Raw genomic sequence first — 20,279 nt, forward strand, 5'->3', positions numbered from 1 at the left:
AATTAGGTCCCAGTCAAGTCATTTGTAAAATAAAATAAATCCAAGTCAAGTTCAAAAAACAGCAAAAGTCCCCACCCAAGTCATTAGTTGCCTAAGTCAAGTCAATATTTGAGCAAGTCTTCTTAAAGTTAAATCACTATATATATCAAAATAAAACAATAAACCTTTAAGATTGTTAAATTGGTATGATTAGGTCTTAGGGTTAGGAGAATAAGTGAACTAAAAAATAAAATAAAACAATATGTAACAATCTGACCGTTTTATGTGCAACAATTAAACTTCTAATTTCAACCAAAGTCATTTGACTTAAGTCCAAGTCAAGTCCTTTGTTCAAAAGACTTCAGTCAAAGTAAGAAATTTGACCAAAATGACTTAAGTCAAGTCAAGGTTAACTTAAGTCATGTCAAGTCATTGACTTAATTCATACAATTTCATACAGAATTTTCAAATTCAAAGCAATACCTTGAACATTTTATTTGAAAAACAACCATATAAATAGATTAGCGATTTAAAATCAAAAAAAGTTATCTTGTAACAGATAACATATTTTTTGGGGAAATTAGTCACGAACTTTTGAGTTTACTCTTGTTAAAGATGTTACTAAGAGGTCCACATCCAGGTAAGGCTGGAAAATATTTGCTTTTGTACCATTCATTGTACGTAACCATCCACGAAAATATTCCGATCGCTGCACCAAAAGCCTTACTGTAAAAAGTGTGAAAGTAGATGCATGTCATTAGAAGCATAAACTCCCAAAGGAGAACCAACAAACAGTTGGCAACAAACAAACCCTGAACAAAGGGTAGCATTGTTCTGTAAGTAGCCTTTAAACTGACCAACTGTTTTGTTCCTATCGATTTATACTGAGCGGCGTGGGTGGGTATTTGGTTCCAGTTCAACTGAATGTCGACTTCTGACCGAATGAACAGAATACAAAATGTGAGCAAGAAACAGTGTCCAGAAATATCAACTGCATCCCAAACATGTCCTTCCTTCAGTTTGACACATTCCTGTTTGCTTGTAATATCCAGCGTTGGTGAGCCATCTTTGACGCAGACTCCAGTTAGATTTTCAACAAAGTGAAAGACCACATTGACCCAGAAATACCAGACCAGTGTCCCAACTGCCAATCGCGCCAGAGAATGAAAAATCGATTTTTTCCATGAGCCACATCCATATACATAAGAGGTGACCAACATATAGAGACCAGTAATAGAAAAAGTCCATCCCCAGGCCAGCTTGACAAAATACATGTTCAGGGCATTTCTTTTTTGTGAGAAGTAACTTTTTGGCACCTCAATGTAATTGCATAATAGTGATACTATCAGCACACCAAACCATAGAAACAAAACCTTAAAGGACTGAGGTATCTTGAAATATCGAGATCTTATAATAAAGTTTGACACTGATTGCACCCAACCTTCACAAGGCATTGTGGTAGCCGTAGTCGCATCTCTTGAAACCATTTCCTAGTTTTATTTACAATTTTTTTGTATCTGCTCTGCTATTATTTTCTATGTATAAAAAAGTCAAGAGTTTTACAGAAATATTCGACAATCTCAACAACGAGTTTAAAAGTTCTGATGAACCATGCTAGGGTTCCTCTCCGGGAATGTTTCAACGAAAATTCCCAGGATCTCCCGCGAACTAACAATCCCGAATCTCGGGAAATTTATTTTTTAATCCCGGTTATTCAGCAGCAACATAGGAAAACTTAAAATAAATTTTCGTTTTTGACTGATATAAAGAAAAAAACTACTACCAACCCTGTTAAAGTCATTGCCTAGCAGTGGCAAAAAAACTAACTAAATTTATTCTACCAAAAAATGCACTTTTTATTGAATAAAAACAAAAAAGGGTGCTGACTTCAATACGAGAAGGTCTTGTAAGATTGCAGAAGCAAGACTACAGAACATAAATGATCTTAATTAAATCTTTGGAGCTAACATAAAATATTTTAAACGTCATAATGACGAAATTTTAGGAATAATTTTTTCATCGGGAATCCCGGGAATTTTCATTTTTAAATTCCGTTTCCCAGTAGTGAAAAAATCCGGGGACCATGCAGTAAAAAAATAGATGTCATCATTTTTTTCAAACAATAATGCCACCAAAAAAAGTACTGACAGAGTGCCCTTAAATTTGTATAAAGCTTTACATGAAAACTATGTCACACATTTTACAGACACTTAGAAAGAGAGGCATTCAGCAAACCGCGAGATTTGTTAGTCTAGTCACTTGTAAAATCATATATTTTGTTACAGAAATGGTGACATCACGATTTCAGGCCGAAACAACTTTAGGTCAACAAATTATTTATAGAAGCACTCGTCTGACGCATTCGCGCCATACAATTTAGACTAAGTAGGATGGTAAACATGTGATCTTACCCTGATGTCGAAAAAGCAAATTATTATACAGTAGAACAGTGGTTCTCAACCTGTGGTACGCGTACCACTAGTGGTACGTGAAGTCATTTTGGGTGGTACGCTGTACGCTATATGTTTTTAAATAAAATTACAGTTTTACGAAAAAGTTTAGCATTTTTTTCTATTGTAAAAAACTATACATTCATAGTTATGAATGTATAGTTAAATCTTTTATGCTTCATCATTGATAGGAATTATTATTTTATTTTATTTTATAACAAATTTATTTTATGACCTAGAAAAACAACAAAGAATCACAAAACCTGACTACCGGTATCTTGCAAAGTAAAAAAGGAAAACTTTTTCAAGATTAGTGGGCCGAATTTGTTTCGAAATTTCCGGGCTAACTAATTAGATAATCCGCCACTGTTAATAATCCTATATACATTTTGATTAAAGTTGAGTTTTTCGATAATTTGTTGGAACGCAACGAGATCATAGAACCTCGAGGTGGTACGCGGTGAAAAAAAGGTTGAGAACCACTGCAGTAGAACAACGAAAGCTGCTGAGTTTACTAACTTACAGCACGTTTACAAACTTTACAATCGTGGGCTCATATGGAACTACTCAACCATTAAATTATAATTTACTCGGCCGCTGCGGCTCATAGATATCTTAAAACAATGTGTGTGGTTCTCTTGCTAAAATTTCCACGTCAATATTTTTGTACAGCAAGCAAACGCTCACACACAATAAACAAAACAACCAAGGTGCATTACAGTTAACCAAACTTGGTACTATTATAGTTAAACATAGGGCAGCCTACAAGTTTCGCAAAAAAATAGCAGTGCAAAGTTAAATTGATCGATTTGTTCAGATTTTAAGCTAGATAAGACGTCTACATTTAAGTCAACAAAAGTATAACCATCGGGAATCAATGCTGATTTTCGATATAATATTTTGTTTTAATTTAATAACACATTTTATAGTGCCCCTTGTAATAATAAAAGTTAATTATAATAACGTGGTAAGCGGTAATTAAGTATTGTAAACTTGTTTTTTTATGGGAACTTTTATTTGAATTTTGCAACAATTTTTTTTCTTCAAAAACTATCGATTTGCTATTTTGTCTTTTCCTGAAGTAGTTTAGCTCTTTTTCTTTTTAAAACTTCTGCCTGAATTTAAACTAAACCCTGATTTTAAACTATTATTACTTAAGCAACAAAATCAAACAATTTTTTCACTCATTTTCTAATTTGTATTTTAACAAAGATTTGAAATCAAACAACAAAAAAACAATTTGATTTTTTACAACTTTGTTTAACATAAAATAAGATATTCAAAACCAATTGTTACTTTGCTTGATTTGCAATTGAACAGACTCAAAGCCTTTTACAAAAAAATATTCACCATTTTAATTTTTTGTAAAAAACAACCAAAGTTAAAAAAGCTAAAGTTTTACAACTTCACATTATTTTACACTTTTCAAGTTTTGTTTTGCATTTTCTCAAATTGTTTTCAGTTTTTTCAATAAATTCCTTCTTTTCTTCTTCACTTGAATCCTCGGCTTTCTTGTTTGCTTCCAGAGCTTTCTCGAAATATTTCACCGCATCAGTGAACCGCGAGGTTTCCCAACACACTTGACCGATGTTGTATAAACAGGAAGCGTAAACCCAATGCTTGGAAGCTTCGAGGCCGAAAGTTTTTTCTAGTGAAGAAATTGCTTTCTTCAAAGTTCGCTCCTTACTTTCGTGTTCATCGATTAAATGTTCGCTATATCCGATGCGATGCAAACACCGAGCCAAGTTTAAAACCTGAAACTTTTCTTCAACATTTTTATTTGTCTCGATCTTCAGCTGCAGGTCACGCATCAGTGGAAGCACGGGGCGCACAATGGGCTTCATTGTGACGTCACTTTCAATCATCTGTTTATTTGTCTTCTTCAACTCCCAAGCACAAAACATAATTTCCTCCACTGCTTTCTTCGGATTTTCCCAATTTGCGGAAATAATTGAATATATTTGCAAAAATAAAACCGATTCCAAATATTTCTTCTCTTCTTTTAGTTTAATTCCAAGTTTTCGAAATTCTTCCGCTGTTGTTTCCACTTGACCTTGGATGAGCTGTTGAAGGTCAACCGCGCCTCGATTTGCTTCTTCATACTTTTCTGTTCGCACCAAGGTCACATATAGTTGGACAAGGTCGAGGGCAGATTTATCTCCGTCTGAATTTATTAAACATAGTTGCCATTTTTTCTTCCAATAATTTTAATTACAATAAACTAAATCTGGAAACACAAAAAATTAAAAACAAAATTTGAAAATATTCAACTTGGACAAAATATCAACATTTAAAGCTTATATAAATTTGCATAAAGGTTCTCGCTTCAAGCTTCAGATTTAACATTTTTGTTTCAAACACATTTTACTGAACATTATTAATAATAACTCATTATTGTAATTATATTTCAATCAGCAAAAATTGTAAACTTATAAAGTTACTAAAATATTAATTCTCGATAGTGAATCTGTCACCAATTTAGATTATTCAATATACTTTTAATATTATTCTAAAAAATTATTTAATAATATTCTTGTAAAATCCTACATCTATGTTCAAACCAAAACATCTACAGAGGCTAAAATAATCTAGAATGGCAACTATAAAAATTTAATCACGGCATACCACAAGTATTTTTTTATTAAAAGGGCTCAAACAAACATCTACATTTGGTTATTTTTACGAATTGATAAGTGAGTTAAATGTTTAAAACAAAAAAATTATGCATTTGTCAAAACCTTGATTTTATTAAAAAGAATGTGATTATTCAATATATTTTCAACAAATTTATGAAGCTTGGCTGGTCTAAGCATAAAATACTAATTACATAGAAGGCTCACTGGGTCTCGTCACGCATGAGTAACACTGACACGATTTGTTAAAAAAACAGGTTTCGGCCAAGGCTGCCACTCCTAGTGGTTTTCCACTAGATTTAGTGGTTTTTGAAATAATCTAGTGGTTTTCTTGGAGAATCTAGTGGTTTTTATTATCTTGAAATTGAGTAATAAACTTTAGGTTATTTCCCGGCTTCCATTGTTAAAAAGGGTAAAGTGAATGAAAAATTCCCTTTTTCAAATGTGAAAGCCTGATCATGTTTTGCGATCGTCGATGGCTCGATGCTTGTTAATAACAAGTTTCTATACTGATTACTGTTAGTGTCGTACAGCAGACTATATTTAGAAGTTTGTACAGCTGTAGTGCTGCACTGTAGGGTGTGGGCCTATTTAATCACCGCTTGCCAACCAAAGGTGCTAAAGGGAGAAGAGGGGAGTGAGAGGAAGGAGCAGGTCTAGATAGGGTATATAGGAAAGCTGATAATTAGCCGGCAAAAAAAAAACAAATTCTTTCAAAAAGTCGACCTTTAGGGAGGAATTTTTGGCAATCTCTGGCTAGGACCCCCAGGGTCAGTTATACTCATTTGTAGTGGATAGAACTGCCTCCAGGGCCCAAACCCAATCTTGGCGATTGGCCCTTTTATTGTACTTTGCAGTTCAATTGATATCATAGTCGGAGTGTGACGTAACTCCACCACGAAAAACAAGTTTTTATCGCCTGTTTAACCGTGAATTAGTTGAATAATGACAGTTTAAAACCTGACTGAAACCGGACAAGACTCATAGAGATATTCAGCAATATGCCAAGCTTGCTATATAAAGTTAAAACAACCAAACACAAGTGGCGTTTAATGTACCGTACAAAGACAGTGTTAAGCATAAAAGAATAATACTGCCAAACTCAAAACCACTGTCACTGTCAAAAAACGGTAATAAAAGCAGAGCTTTTGTTGTGTATATTTAGCAAATAGTAGCTTTAATAACGCAATTATGGCACAAAGACTTAAAAAATAGTCTGTTTTTACATTGATTAAACGTCTGGAGATGTTAAATCAACATAAAAAAGGCAATATGTTGTCGCGATAACAATCTAGTGGTTTTTCTCCGGATCTAGTGTTTTTTTATGGTCCAATCTAGTGTTATTTTTAATTTGAGAGTGGCAGCCCTGGCGGCAATTACAGAGTATTTATGTTGTTTGTTGACCTGCGTATTATTTTCGCGTTTTAGCGTATTTTATTCAGCGTTGCAGTTAATGCACATACTTTTCTAATTCTATCTATGTTTATTTTGTCAGTTTAATAATAAGAACATGTCAAGTACGGTATCGAACTGACAATTGAGGTAATAGCCGAACCGCTTAACGTTCCCCAAGAAGTGGAATTACAACCACTAATCAAGCTAACACCAGAAGCAACACTACCCCAGCTTTGTGTCTCATGTCCGGCTGGAAGAGATTCAGCTTCCCTTCTAGCCTATGAAGTAATTACGGGTTGGTTGCAGTTATTTTTTAGAAAAAATCAACCGGGTTGTATAATATCACAATATCCGAAATTTTGCTGTAATGCTGATAAGTTATTTTTAACTTTAACACAATTGGAAACTGCAAAGCAACTTTAACATTGAACCAATGATATTGTCAAAAACAAAGAAGAAGATACAGTTTTACAATCCTATTCTATAAATAAAGCTGAGAGTGAAATGTTAGTATATGTTGCTGGATACTGTATACACAAAGTCTCCACAAACTACAAAGACTTGCATCCAATTATTCAAGTTTTGTGCACCTGAAAATGAAACAACATTGAATTCAGCCTTTCTTTTCAGGTTGGAAAAAGAAAATTGACATCTAAAGATGCCTGCTGAGTGGTGCTCATATTTTTTAATTATATGTGTTTTACTTTTAGCATAGAATGCAACAAAAAAGCTGATAAAATTAATTTTAATGAAGTAATAATTGACATACTTTTTAGCAGTCGTTTTAGCAAGTTTAATGAAACTCTGAATGAAATGGCTAAATTTGATTATACAAATAGCGAAACAGTGACTGTTTTTTATTGTTATGCTGTTTACAAGGGTTTTGGGACACAGTTTTAGTAAAATGCATTTTGAAAATGTTTTTATAAAAAGGTAAATAACCATCCTGCAGGTTTAAGCAGAGATATGCCAACAAAATAAGAAAGAGCCATGTAAAATAATATACAAAAAACATAATATTTAAATCATTATTATAACAGTTTATTTGCACATAAATCTATTACTGCGCATTTGGCTGTATTATGTGGATGGTCTTAATACAATGGTTTTATAGATTTTTCTGCTTTAGGTATTTTTGCTTTTTGGGTCTTATTATTTTTTAATTGTAGCAAAATAACTACGCAAAACCAAAATTAGGTTCGTTGGACTCCAGCCATAAGACCGAGGCAAGAACAACACCAACGTCAGAATAAAACACAATTGGGAATAAGGCCAAAATAGGACTAATACCTAATGGTATTAGTACCGTCTAAACAAAATAAGTCCTATATTTTTAGGCCTTATTCCGCTGAATTTAGGCCTTATTTGGATGAATTTAGGACTAATTTCGATGAATTTAGGCCTGATTTCCATGAATTTTGGCCTAATTCCGACAGATTTAGGTCTTATTGACAGGATTTTGATCTTATGCTGTACTGGATATTACTGCGCATTTGGCTGTATTATGTGGATGGTCTTAATACAATGGTTTTATAGATATTTCTGCTTTAGGTATTTTTGCTTTTTGGGTCTTATTGTGTGTTTCCAGATTCGTTACCGCACAGGTGTAGGTGACCGCAACGATAGCGTATGCATTTTATACGATCGTTAGTTGTATGGAGAGGCCTTTACGATGGTAAAAGCCTAATTTTCATCTTAATTAGTAGACAAAATTAGTTCTGAACGTCAGTGATGAAAACCCAATACACAATACAACAAATTTTGATGCCAAAGCTTATTTACATTCACGACCGAAGTAAGTGTCATTCATGCGGAACAGTATGCAAATGAGGCAGTGAGCCTTCTATGTAATTAGTATTCTATGGTCTAAGTGCTTTTTCTGACATGATGCAAATGATTTAAAACAATATGAAAAGGGGGCATACTATTTATTTAGATATCAAAATAAATCACAAAGGTGCAAAAATATTTTTAACTACTTTCTTTCAAAACAGAATACTGCAGTTAGCAAGGGTGACATAAACAGTTAATATAAAAAAGCTTAATACCTCAGATTCATTCTAGGTGTAACTGCAGAATTTTTCTTAAATAAAGTTGCCTTGGTCTTTTACACATTTGTGGTTTGTTTTGGAACATGCAGCGATGGAATAGATATAAAAAACACTTAATAGCAAATATATCTTACCTTTAGAATTCAACATTTCTTCCAGAGATCGTTTGACTTTTTGGAGGGGTCTGGCAGGTTCAGATGGTTCAGCATGCCCGATTGGTTCGACATTTCGCACAGGCCTGATGACAGTGTTCGTTTCTGAGGTGGGTGGTGGTTGAAACCCTGCAAATTTGAGTTTGAGCATTTTGTTAAATGGGTTACTAAAAGTAAAATAAATAACTTTAAAACACAAAAGCACATCACGTACTGTGGTGACAAAATTTTGCGTGCATTTATATTTTTGATGTTTTTCAAGGGCATTTTTTTAATTGAAGACCTGTGTATCAGGATTCAGGCAGAGGCATAATCACATTCTACCAACCAGTTCGCAGGTTTGTACAAACAAATATTAAAATAAGAAATCATTTTATACAATAAATAAACCAATAGCTCATGCATAACTGTGAAAAGTATTACAGTATGTAGAGTTTATGTAGTCAAATAAGCACACCATATTTTAAGTACTTTTTTAGTTTCACCCCTACCACAGAATGCTGCATTCCATTCACTAAAATGCAAAAACAATTTGACCATATTACACATAATGAGGTTTTATAATATTTGCATGTTTACAATTTACACTACGGCTATGTTCTGTAATTAAAAAACCTACTTCATAGACACAAATGTATGAAAACAAAAATGTAATCATCCAATCTATTTTTCATAGCAAAACTTTACCAGAAAATATCAAAAGATAAATAATTAATTTACCTCTCATTCACCCCTATTTGTTTGTTCACCCTTGAAAAATCATTCTCTAAGGGGTGAACCATTCACCAGTTTAACAAACAATGCTCTACCATACCCCAGCCCTGTTGAAGCCACCAAGTCAAAATAAAATACTTTTTTTTAAGTAGTTTCGCACTTCTGAAACCGGACTCTTGTTGTAACTAATTACCTTGCAATTTAAGCGTCCAGACAGCATCAACCCCAATAATTTGGGCACCACAATATTGCATCTATAGACTATAAACAGTAGTTATATTGTATTAAGAGCTGTTCATGTAATTTATGTTCCTAGGTTAAATAAAGTGCTTAACATCATGAGTAGCACCTCCTTTTATCAGCTTACCAACTGTAGCAAGAATTTGAATCAGGATTTCCTTCTGTCTGGATATTTTGGGGTTTGTCTCTAATTCAAGTTATAAACCTTATTTTGAATTTTTTTATTTGATAGTTGCTATAGTTGAAGGGTTTAGAGAGAAGGGAACAATCACTTCAACATTTATTACAGTTTAAATATAAAAAAAAAATTATTCAGGTTTGTCGCTATTGCTACAAAGTGTTTGGTTTTCAACAGAAACATTTAATTCAGGAACGTTTAAAGACTTCATACGTTTTAGAATTAGTAATGAAAAGTTTGACTAAATAATGTGATAAACAAAGAACATTGTCCAGCTATTTTCATTCTGGTACAACTGAGCACTTTTGTTAATTACAAAATCAGAAAACAACAAATTTCTGATAAACAGAAATTGTGAGATTTTATACATGGAAAAAATTGACCTAAAACCAGTTCATTAAGTTTAGGTTCGGTTCCGGTTTGACTCCTTGGTTACTAGCCTTGTTTATCGGCTAAATATTGCAAGCTGTTACAATCAATAGGGTAACACAGCATTTAACTTTAAGAAACGAGCTAAAAAATCCCGAAGAATTTGGGCCAAAATGCCTGTCACGACATTCTGGCAAGATTCTGCCAGCCTGAACAAATCCCTCTTTTTGTAAACTTGATTTTATGTAACATTATTTTGGAGTAAAAAATAAGAAAGGTACCTTCATCAAATTTAGCAGTGTGTGTGATGAATCTGTCAAGTGGAACATCTTGCTTCAGTTTTGATGATTTAGGCTTAAGTTTGAGCTGTTTCACTGCACTGGTTATCTGCTCAAGAACCAACCCTGAACTTTGCTGGTCGAACATTTGCTGCAGTTCATTTTGCACCTGAGCAAAATGAGGAGAAGACAATTATTCTTTCAGGGGTAGTAAATTGTTTTTACAGGGGGCTATATAAGGGGCAGGCAATTTTTTTACAGGGGGCTACATCAGGGGAAGGCAATTCATTTTCAGAGGGCTACATCGGGGGAAGGCAATTATTTTTTCAGGGGTAGTAAATTGTTTTTACAGGGGGGGACATTAGGGGGAGGCTATTATTTTTACAGGGATAGTAAATTGTTTTTACATGAAGCTTTATAAGGGGTAGTCAATTTTTTTTACAGGGGGCTACATTAGGGGAAGGCAATTATTTTTCAGAGGGTTACGTCAATGGTCGACAATTGTTTTTACAGGGGGCTACATTAGGGGGAGGCTATTATTTTTACAGGGATAGTAAATTGTTTTTACATGAAGCTTTATAAGGGGTAGTCAATTTTTTTACAGGGGGCTACATCAGGGGTCGACAATTATTTTTACGGGGGGCTACATCAAGAGAGGCAATTTTTTTACAGGGGGCTACATCGGGGGAAGGCAATTCTTTTTCAGAGGGCTACGTCAGGGGTCGACAATTATTTTTACAGGGGGCTATGTCAGAGGGGGACAATTATTTTTACAGGGGGAGGCTATTATTTTTACAGGGATAGTAAATTGTTTTTACATGAAGCTTTATAAGGCGTGGTCAATTTTTTTACAGAGGGCTACATCAGGGGTAGACAATCGTTTTTACAAGGGGCTACATCAGGGGAAGGCAATTCTTTTTCAGAGGGTTACGTCAATGGTCGACAATTGTTTTTACAGGGGGCTACACTAGGGGAAGGCAATTATTTTTACATGGGGAGGCAATTATTTTTACATGAATCTGTATAAGGATTAGGCAATTTTTTAGAGGGGTAGTATATTGGTTTTACAGGGGGCTACATTAGGGGTTGACAATTATTTTTACAGGGGGCTACATCAGGGGTAGACAATTCTTTTACAGGGGGCTACATCAGGGGAAGGCAATTGTTTTTACAGGGGGCTGCATTAGAAACCAAAAATCCTAAAAAATCAATAAATTAGTTGTAATTCTAGCAATGTTTTGACAAGGTGGTTAGAGTAGCCCAAATATTTTTATTTTATTTTCATGAAATAACATAAAGCAATGGCACATAAAATTAGACATGTTTCTTTCACGGTTAATTGAGTTTTATGATGAAACATTTTTTAATGTGCCTTAAAGACCAGGGCTGGAGAGCCAGTGTTAACAAGCATAGGCTCCGGCTCAAGCACGATAAACCAGGGCTGCAAAGTCACATTTATACAATGCTACCTTCTTCTGTAAGTGGCTTAAAATTTATTTTAAGTAAATATGTATACTATTTGGCAATTATTTAGGATGTTATTTTCAGATTTAGGACAGTACTAACCTGAATCATGGTTGGTCTGTTGTGTGGAGATTGAACCCAGCACCTCAGCATAAGTGATTCAAGGCATGAGATGATAGGTTGTTCAGACAGAGAAAGGGTTCTCTTATAGCGCTCTATAGCCGAGCAATCAGGATGGATCCCATTAATAATTTTGTTCAATAGGTTATATATATTCCCTTGCCCACTAAAAGGATATTCACGAGCCAATACGACATACAGTAACATGCCATAACTGTACACATCATGCTTTTTGTTTGGTTTGATTGGATGGTCACTACTTAACACCTCAGGTGCTGCAAAGAGTGGGGTAAATGCATTGGATTGGGGAATTCCCATAGATGTTGTTATTCCTGTTTGGTTAACAAGTCTAGCCCCACCAAAATCAGCCAACTTACAGTGCAAGTCATAAGTTAGCAAAACATTATCTGGTTTTAAATCGCCATGGATAAGGGATTTCTCTGGAGAAAAGTTGTGCAAAAATACAAGACATTTTGAGATTTCTAAAGCGATTCGAAGCCGTAATAAAGGCCCCATATCACAACGCTTGTTAAACAGCAAAGACCCAAGATTCCCCCCCTCATAATATTGCATGACAAGCCCCAGCGAAAGATGCCACTTGGCCCATCCGTGAACACGAGCTACATTTTCATGGTTAGCTCTCTGAAGCATTTCAGACTCATCTTTAAAGCTAAAATAAAAACAATTTACTGTTAAAAGTTAAATAAGCATGTATATATTCTAATTTTTACATTAACGCCACTGCTTACTTTCTACCTTTTACCAAATTTAACTACACTTTACTTATTGTAATAATTTCTCCTCGCCCCCTACTGTGAAAATACTACATTTGATGCATGGTTGCGAATCGTGAAATTCTATCAATTTGTTCCGTCATATTTTTAAGCTGTTTCAGTTAAATTCCTTAAGAGTTATTTTGCTTGTTGTTGACTCGTGAATGTATACTTAAAGGTGTTAAGTAAAAGTAAACCACAAAGATAAGTTTATTAAAGTTAAGTGTTTTTTGTTTGTATACTACACATGTATGTCAATTGTGGCTGTAAATGCAGTGAACTGTTAATGCCTGAAACTGTTGATAACCCGGTAAGATACATTGCATTTTTACTAATTCTTGGTTACCACATAAGTGACTTAGTTAAACTGAATTCCTGATTTATTTTTAAAGTATTGTTGACCAAACTTTTGGTACTGGTTCGATGTTTTCCTTCCTCGTTTTTGGTGGTGCCACTGTGGGCTATATGGACACGGTTTGAAAACTGTTTGTGATTGCTTCACTCAAAATCTCAAAATAAAGTAATTCGTTAAAGGTTTTACAGTTTCTGTGGATACTTAGACCACGATCGGTGTTACACCTTGAAAGCAGAGGCAGCGTGAGACGTAGCTAGGAACCTAGCCACTTTCATAACAGGCTACGTTACACTTATCAACATTTGAAACAACCCTCTTTAAAAAACTCAGTGAATTAAAATGAATGCATACATAGGTGCCGATCGTGGGTGTGCAGAGCGTTTTTGGCAGGGAGTTAAAGCACCCTGAAATTTGACCTAGTTACAAGCACAATTAATTTGTAAATTTCAATTCTGAAAAACTATTACAAAGATGCGCCATCACTAGTACAGTTCACTACAATAATGTGCAAAACATACAGCCTGTGGAAATATCGGTTCGCACTTGCAGAGCAGATATATTAACCGATGTGCTGAACTTGCAAAATACAACCTGCCAATGTAAATTTTTATCCGTCTTTTGTGGCCATTAACAGAAATTTAAAATTTATTGATGCATCTGGTACTTACATGTTTTGAAGTAAGATTCCCCCCTAAAGCACCATAAATACTCTGAAACTATCAACTATGAAAAGTTCTTTCAAAAAGTATTGTCAAAATTTATTACTTCAGATATGCCACAAAAATTCTGAGCTTTCTCTGCTCGCCAGGTCTCCAAATATGCTACGATTTGTCAAGTATAACTTAAATGCCGTTCTAACTAAGTATTGTGAATAAATAAGCGTGTTTTGTTTACTGACTGACCACTTTTTTGTTATGAGCTGAGTAGATCTCCACTGTATATTGTCCTTCAGCATTTAGCGCGTATTTGCAATTTCACAAGACAAAATTCTGAGAGACACACCATGTTGTCTCAATAATAACTTAAGGAAGTACTAAATCTGTTTCACAAGTACTGTTGTGTTTTGTTGTTGATTATCCATAAAACATATTTTTTTTTGTAGTTTGGACTGATTTAAAAAAACTTTCGGAAGTTTGAAAGTTCGGCGCCTTAAATGCATATATATCGTTGCTCTAAAAAACAGTTAAATTACAATCATACAAATTACAAAATATCCCTTTTTTTATGTGCCACAAACTTGAAATTCACCTACTTCAAATAAAGGTTATTTACAAATTGCTCTTACCTTTCAATGATGGTCTGTGTCTCCTCTCCATTCACACTAAAGCACTTGATGGCCACTTGTTTATATACAGGGTGCTTCCCCGAGATCACGACTCCAAAAGCCCCCTTTCCAATGAACGAGTTCTTAGGATCGCACAATATCTCACTTGCTTTCAGTTCTTGCAACTAAAAATTTATTTCATATAAAGCATTTGTGTTTCTGTGTTGTAAGACCATGTATGTTAAAATTTTTAATCTATAAACAACTGGGCTGGGGAGTCAGTTGAAAATAACTCAAGTCCAACTCTAGCCGCAAAAAATAAAGTTGAGTCTTTCTTTGCATTCCTGAGATTCCTCCGCTTATCCGACAATAATGTGTGGGTGACATTAGGTATTCAACATGAAGAAAGAATATTTTCTTTAATTTTATGTAATCAATAGTTCTTCTCTTCCAAATGTTGGTGTGGTATCGCAATTAAATGCCCTGAACAATATGTTTATAATCGCTAACATTTTTATATTACTGCCCATGACTTTAGCAATAAATCGTATTGTCATTTTTCAGATTCAGGGGCACTCGTACAAACTTAGGTAGCTGGTTTGAAATAACTTAAAACAAATACGAATAACGGTTATAGATTTTTGTAAATACCACAAAATATTTGTGTTAGTGTACAGGATAGTCAGAGGCTCAGAGCCAATTGGTAGACATTTAGGTTTGGATGGCAATGGCATGTAGTTGGGGATGTTCGTAGTAGAATATTGAATCCTAGGATTTGAATCCAAATGGGATATCCAATTCTGTCATTTATTTTGGGTAGTGGAAAGAGATATAATTTAATTTTTACCACCGTTGGTTGCGCGTCATTGTACATCTGAGTGGCAAAGTTTAGATAAGGCTTGTCACTGTGGCACACGCCCAATTACGTTGCAAAAGTAACATTCCCTGTAAAACATGCTGGCCATGGTCACTTTGCTCTACAGTGTTACTTAAGGTCAACTTTGGGCCAATATTCAGCGAGGTCATGCATAGCGTAATTGTCAAGTATTGGTTATGGCAAATCATTATATTGGCAAAACATTAGGTTTAGGCAACAACCTGGACATGTATTGCAGTTTTAGGCAACAACCTGGACATGTATCATAACTGCTTCAAATGACAGTTGTTGCACATGTTATCACATTGTTTTTGACATTTATTGGTATGACTGTGGGCCCTGTAGGGTATGTTAAGATTAATCTCTCCCCCCAAACCTAATCGAGGTTAAATAAATAACACTGGTCAACAAACTTTCGCTTTTTTTTAAAGGAGTATGCAAGTATTTTATCTTAGATATATATTTTCAGGCTGATTCCGAATATACCTTTAGTTTTTTCTAGCACATCTCATTTTTTAAAATTGTCTAATTTAAATTTTCCATAAAAAACGCTTTGAAAACAACCAAAACGTGCAGAAAATGCATTTTGAGTGGCATGCATAACCCATCTAAATTCTAAGCTAAACAGATTATTCTTAACCAACCAGAAAATAATGCAATTTTACTAAAAAGTTAGCACACAGTCACTAAATGCCGGCAAAGCGCCTTATTTCACTCTTTTTACATTGCATCCTTTGGAATTTTACTAATATTTGGTTTTGCAAGAATCCTATCGTTGTATTTAGCTTAGTAGTAAAAAACTTTTTGTAGAGGAATGCTAAACATAGAACCCCACTTTTCGATTATTAGAGCAAAAAGATTTTCTATTGGGCGTAACGTTTGTTATATTAGCCATTTACAGTTCCTTGTAGGCTTAAAGTCTCTTAGTGATGCAGTTCATAGCACGACTGTTGTAGAAAAAAGGACCATCTACTGTAGGTTGTCTAAGTTTTAGTTCTGTTATGTCTTACATAAATCTCAAGAAAGTGGTTTTATTTTAATCCTAATACAAGCAGTAATGATTTTTATTTTGAAAAATATGCATCTAATGCATCTATAGTAAGGCTGCTTAAATCTGTCTGGAAAACATAATTGGTTTTGAATTTATGTTTTGTTCTTATTAATTTCATTCACCAACATCTTCAACTTTATCAGGAAGAATTCAAGACTTCCATGAGAAGGAAGTGAAACAGGCGTTGGGGCATTGTGTGTTACAGGTCTTCTTGCTAAACCTAACAACTTTAGGACAATTGTCCAACTTATTGATATCTGAAGTGATTTAATGCTTGTCTTTGGTCACACAAATGTAAAAAGGATAAGCAAGAAAATTGCTGAATGAAATCTGGCATTACCGAACATTAATTTGTTTTTGTTCTGCTGTAGTGCTATGAGAATTTGTTTAAACAACATTTATACTCGGCTCAGGACTGATTTTACATCTGGAAAATTGACTATTTAATTACAAAATCGTTAATAAAAGATCCTTTCCTATACTGTTTTTAAGAGATATCAGTAAAAAAAACACAGATAGAATGGTGCGTGAGTCAGTGCGCAATGTGCCTATATTAATAATACAGCAAAACATTGAAAAAATTAAAATGTGAACATTTTAAAAACCTCAGTTAAAATTTGCTGTTGACCAGTGTAATTAATAAAATATACTAGGATTCAATATTCTGGATTCGTTATTCTAGATTTGAAACCTTAAATTAGAAAATACTCTTGGATTCTACTTTGAACATCCCTATATGCAGCCTAATATTATTAAACTTAAATATCCCAAATTTTCATTTTTCTAGTAGTTATTTACAGGGAATAAATTATGCCAAAAATACAAAGCTAGGAAATTAGATTTAGGCTAATTATACTTGACCAACTTGAACCAAAACGCTAACCCACACCCTAACCAAAGAGATTAATCTCTTTGCCCTAACCTATATATTGTGCGTTGAGTTAATAATTAGTAGAGCATATTGGCCCCTTATACATCAATGTGTGATGTAATGTAACAATGGTACAAACTTTAGACAAAAATTCTATTATTGACTTGATAAGATACACACACAAATGTTTTTATTAACAATTGTGATCTGGCCCCTTTGGAAGAAGGCTTCTGTATCATAATACACTGAAAAGCTATCGCAGACCAACAGAATCTTTGATTAATGACATAGTTGCCATTCTAGATTATTTTAATCTAGATTTAGATGTTTTGGTTTGAATCAAGATGTAGGATTATCCAATCTAGATGTTGGATGTTTTTTTAGATTATTATAAAAAAATATTGTATAATCTAAATTAGTGACAGATTCGCTATTGACGATAAATATTTCAGTAATTTCAAAATTTTTTTTTTGCAATTCGAAAAAAAAAAATGATGAGATATAAAATCGAAATTTTAGTAACTCGTCATGTTCAGTAAAATGTTTTATAAAGCAGAAATCTTAAATCTAAAGCATCAAGCAAGTCCCTTTATGCAACTTTATACGGCATTAAGCCAACGCCTCAGGCGTTGATTAAGCTTTTAATGTTGATTTTTTTGTCCAAATGTATTGAATTTTTTCAAAAATCATTTTTAGATTATTTTTTAGATTTCTCCTTAAAAATCTAGATGTTTTTAGATTATTTTTTTGGTAAATCTAGATGATTACTGTGAGAAAAAAATGGCAACTATGATTAATGATGCAAGCAAGGCAGGCTAGAGAGGTCGTCAGTTTGAGCCTCACTACAGGCTAGTTGTTTTTCTAGCCTGCCTTGCTTGCATCATTGATCGACAATTTTTTAAAAGTTGGCATTAGGTTGCCAGGCACCTGTCTGGAAAGTATGGTAGATCTTGACAATATCTGGAGGATGATACCTGTAATGATTTATGTTTCTATTGTTGACTCTGATTTCTATGCTATCTGCTTCTGTGCGTTTCTCCTTTCTTTTCCTTGCCTCTCTCCGTAATTATCATTATACGTCCCGCGTCTTGTTACATTCTTCCCTTCCCTTTATAACTCGTGTAGCTTTACTGTGCTTCGTCAGTCTTTGTCAGTTTCTCTTATTGGGTTGGTTCTTCTTCAACCGGTACCGGTGCCTCGCCTTCAGAGGTCCGAGAGGTTTCGGCGTCGCGAGGGGGAAAAGCGTCATGGAGCGACTCAGGAGAACCAGGACACGGAGCGAGGTCGGATGTAGAGACTGTACTTTCGCGCCCATCAGAAAACCGAACATGGGCGTAGGATGGATTCGCGTCGAGCAATGTGACAGGGTCACACAGGGGCTCTCCCTTGGTTCGAACAAACCTACGTAAAAGAACAACACCTCGATTAAGTAGCCACGAAGGCATAGCGGTTCCGGTTAAAGCTCGTCTCGGGAAACGGAGGAATCTTTCATGAGGTGTTTCATTAGTCGCCGTACAGAGAAGCGAACGAATAGCGTGAAGAGCCTCTGGCAACAAATAACGTTAAAAATAACGTATTCGCTCGCTATCTACTTGTAAGTCGTCATCAAGGCCCCGACGAGACACTCGCGGAGTATTTGCGGGAACTTAAACTTTTAGCGAAGGATTGTACTTTTCTTCCAGTATCGGCTCATCAATACAAAGACGATCTTACCAGAGATGCGTTTATAAACGGTCTTTCGGCTCCGTTCATCCGTCAACGTCTCTTGGAAATAGAAGATCTTGATTTAACTAAGGCTTCTCAGCTTGCTGAAAGCCTGTCCAAAGCGCAGCAGCAGTCTGTTTTGATGGGCAAGACAATTCCTTCTATGGCGTCTGTTCCCGCCTTTAAAGAGCTGGAAAGCGACGGGAATGGAAGTTCCGCCACTTCTTCCGAGTCTATTTCTCTGGCAACGGCTGACAGAAGCTTAAAAGCCAAAGGTAACTTGTGCTATTTCTGCGGTGGTGGACAGCACAGCAGCCGCGCGACCTGTCCTGCCCGTAACGCTACTTGTTACCAATGTGGAAAAAAGGGACACTTTTCACGAGTCTGCCAGAGTCGTTCTTCGTATTCCTCCCGCCGGGTGAATTCACGACCCGCGTCTCCGACCGCCGTTGGTTCTTCCATGATTTCTGGTCATCTTCCGCCCTCGTTTCTGGCCGGTGCTCCTTCCTGTCTGGGTCCTGCGTTAGTCGATGCGACTTTACAATCCACTCCGGTCCAAGTTTTGATCGACTCCGGGGCTTCCGAAAACTTTGTCAACAAAAGGTTAGCCACCAAGCTTCGTCTGAAGACCTTCGGACCCCACTCCTCCGTTTCCATGGCCTCCTCCCGTCTCTCTATCGCTACTTCGGGAAGAACCACCGCTACCATAGCCCTACTAGGTCGATCATACATCCTAACCTTTGGTGTTTTAGATGACCTTTGTGCTGACGTTGTTCTCGGTCAGGACTTTCTGAAGAAACATGTCGAGGTTAGTTTCTTCCTGGGTGGACCGGAAGCACCCCTGAAAATTGGATTCAATGATTTCTCCCACCTTTCTTTGGCCGTCGCTGACTTAAACCCCCCTCGCCTATTTGAGTTTTTGCTTCCAGGTTGTACTCCCATAGCTGCACGCTCTCGTCGATATAGTAAAGAAGACTGGAAGTTTATCAATGATGAGATCCGGCGTCTCTTGGAGTCTGATATTATAGAACCTGCTCGTTCTCCTTGGAGAGCTCCTGTACTAGTGGTCTCTCGTGGTAACAAGAAGAGACTGGTTGTCGACTACTCTCTCACCATAAACCGATTCACCCAGTTGGACGCCTATCCATTGCCGAAAATTGAAGCTATAGTAAACGAACTTGACGACGTTTATTGTTAGTTACTTCAATACCGCAAAATATTTTTGTTAGTGTAAAGGTTAGTCGGAGGCTCAGGCTCAGAGCCCATTGTAATATTGACTTCTTGGATTCGAATCCAAATGGGATATCCAATTCTGCCTTTTATTTTATCAGGGTTGGTAGCCGATGTCGCATATACGGACG

At 35.5% G+C, this 20,279-nt stretch overlaps 2 protein-coding genes across 3 annotated transcripts in view; both read right to left on the reverse strand.

Moving 5' to 3' along the window:
- Positions 1-472: 472 nt before the first annotated feature.
- LOC146162577 (acyl-coenzyme A diphosphatase FITM2-like) lies at positions 473-1,508 on the reverse strand. The gene has a single exon (XM_083385433.1). The coding sequence runs from the start codon at positions 1,464-1,466 to the stop codon at positions 564-566; it is 903 nt and encodes a 300-aa protein (XP_083241559.1). The 5' UTR covers positions 1,467-1,508; the 3' UTR covers positions 473-563.
- A 2,120-nt stretch (positions 1,509-3,628) lies between these two features.
- LOC146162578 (uncharacterized) overlaps positions 3,629-20,279 on the reverse strand; it is a 46,537-nt gene continuing 29,886 nt past the window's right edge. The window contains exons 1-4 of one of the 2 annotated variants that reach the window (XM_083384689.1): positions 12,006-14,480; positions 10,443-10,608; positions 8,643-8,789; positions 3,629-4,593 (exon numbers count right to left, since the gene is read on the reverse strand). In XM_083384689.1, the coding sequence (XP_083240815.1) occupies positions 3,836-4,593; positions 8,643-8,789; positions 10,443-10,608; positions 12,006-12,674 (1,740 nt within the window). In that variant the 5' untranslated portion in view covers positions 12,675-14,480 and the 3' untranslated portion in view covers positions 3,629-3,835. Of the gene's footprint in view, positions 4,594-8,642; positions 8,790-10,442; positions 10,609-12,005; positions 14,481-20,279 lie in introns of those variants that run through there. The other variant, XM_083384688.1, reaches the window with a different exon arrangement.

Source organism: Ascidiella aspersa, chromosome 3 (assembly GCF_963924565.1).
Source record: "Ascidiella aspersa chromosome 3, kaAscAspe10.2, whole genome shotgun sequence".
In the NCBI taxonomy this organism is placed as follows: domain Eukaryota; kingdom Metazoa; phylum Chordata; class Ascidiacea; order Phlebobranchia; family Ascidiidae; genus Ascidiella; species Ascidiella aspersa.

Coding starts and splice junctions, on each gene's coding strand:
- LOC146162577 (XM_083385433.1), bottom strand. CDS start 1,466: ATGGTTTCAAGAGATGCGACTACGGCTACCACAATGCCTTGTGAAGGT.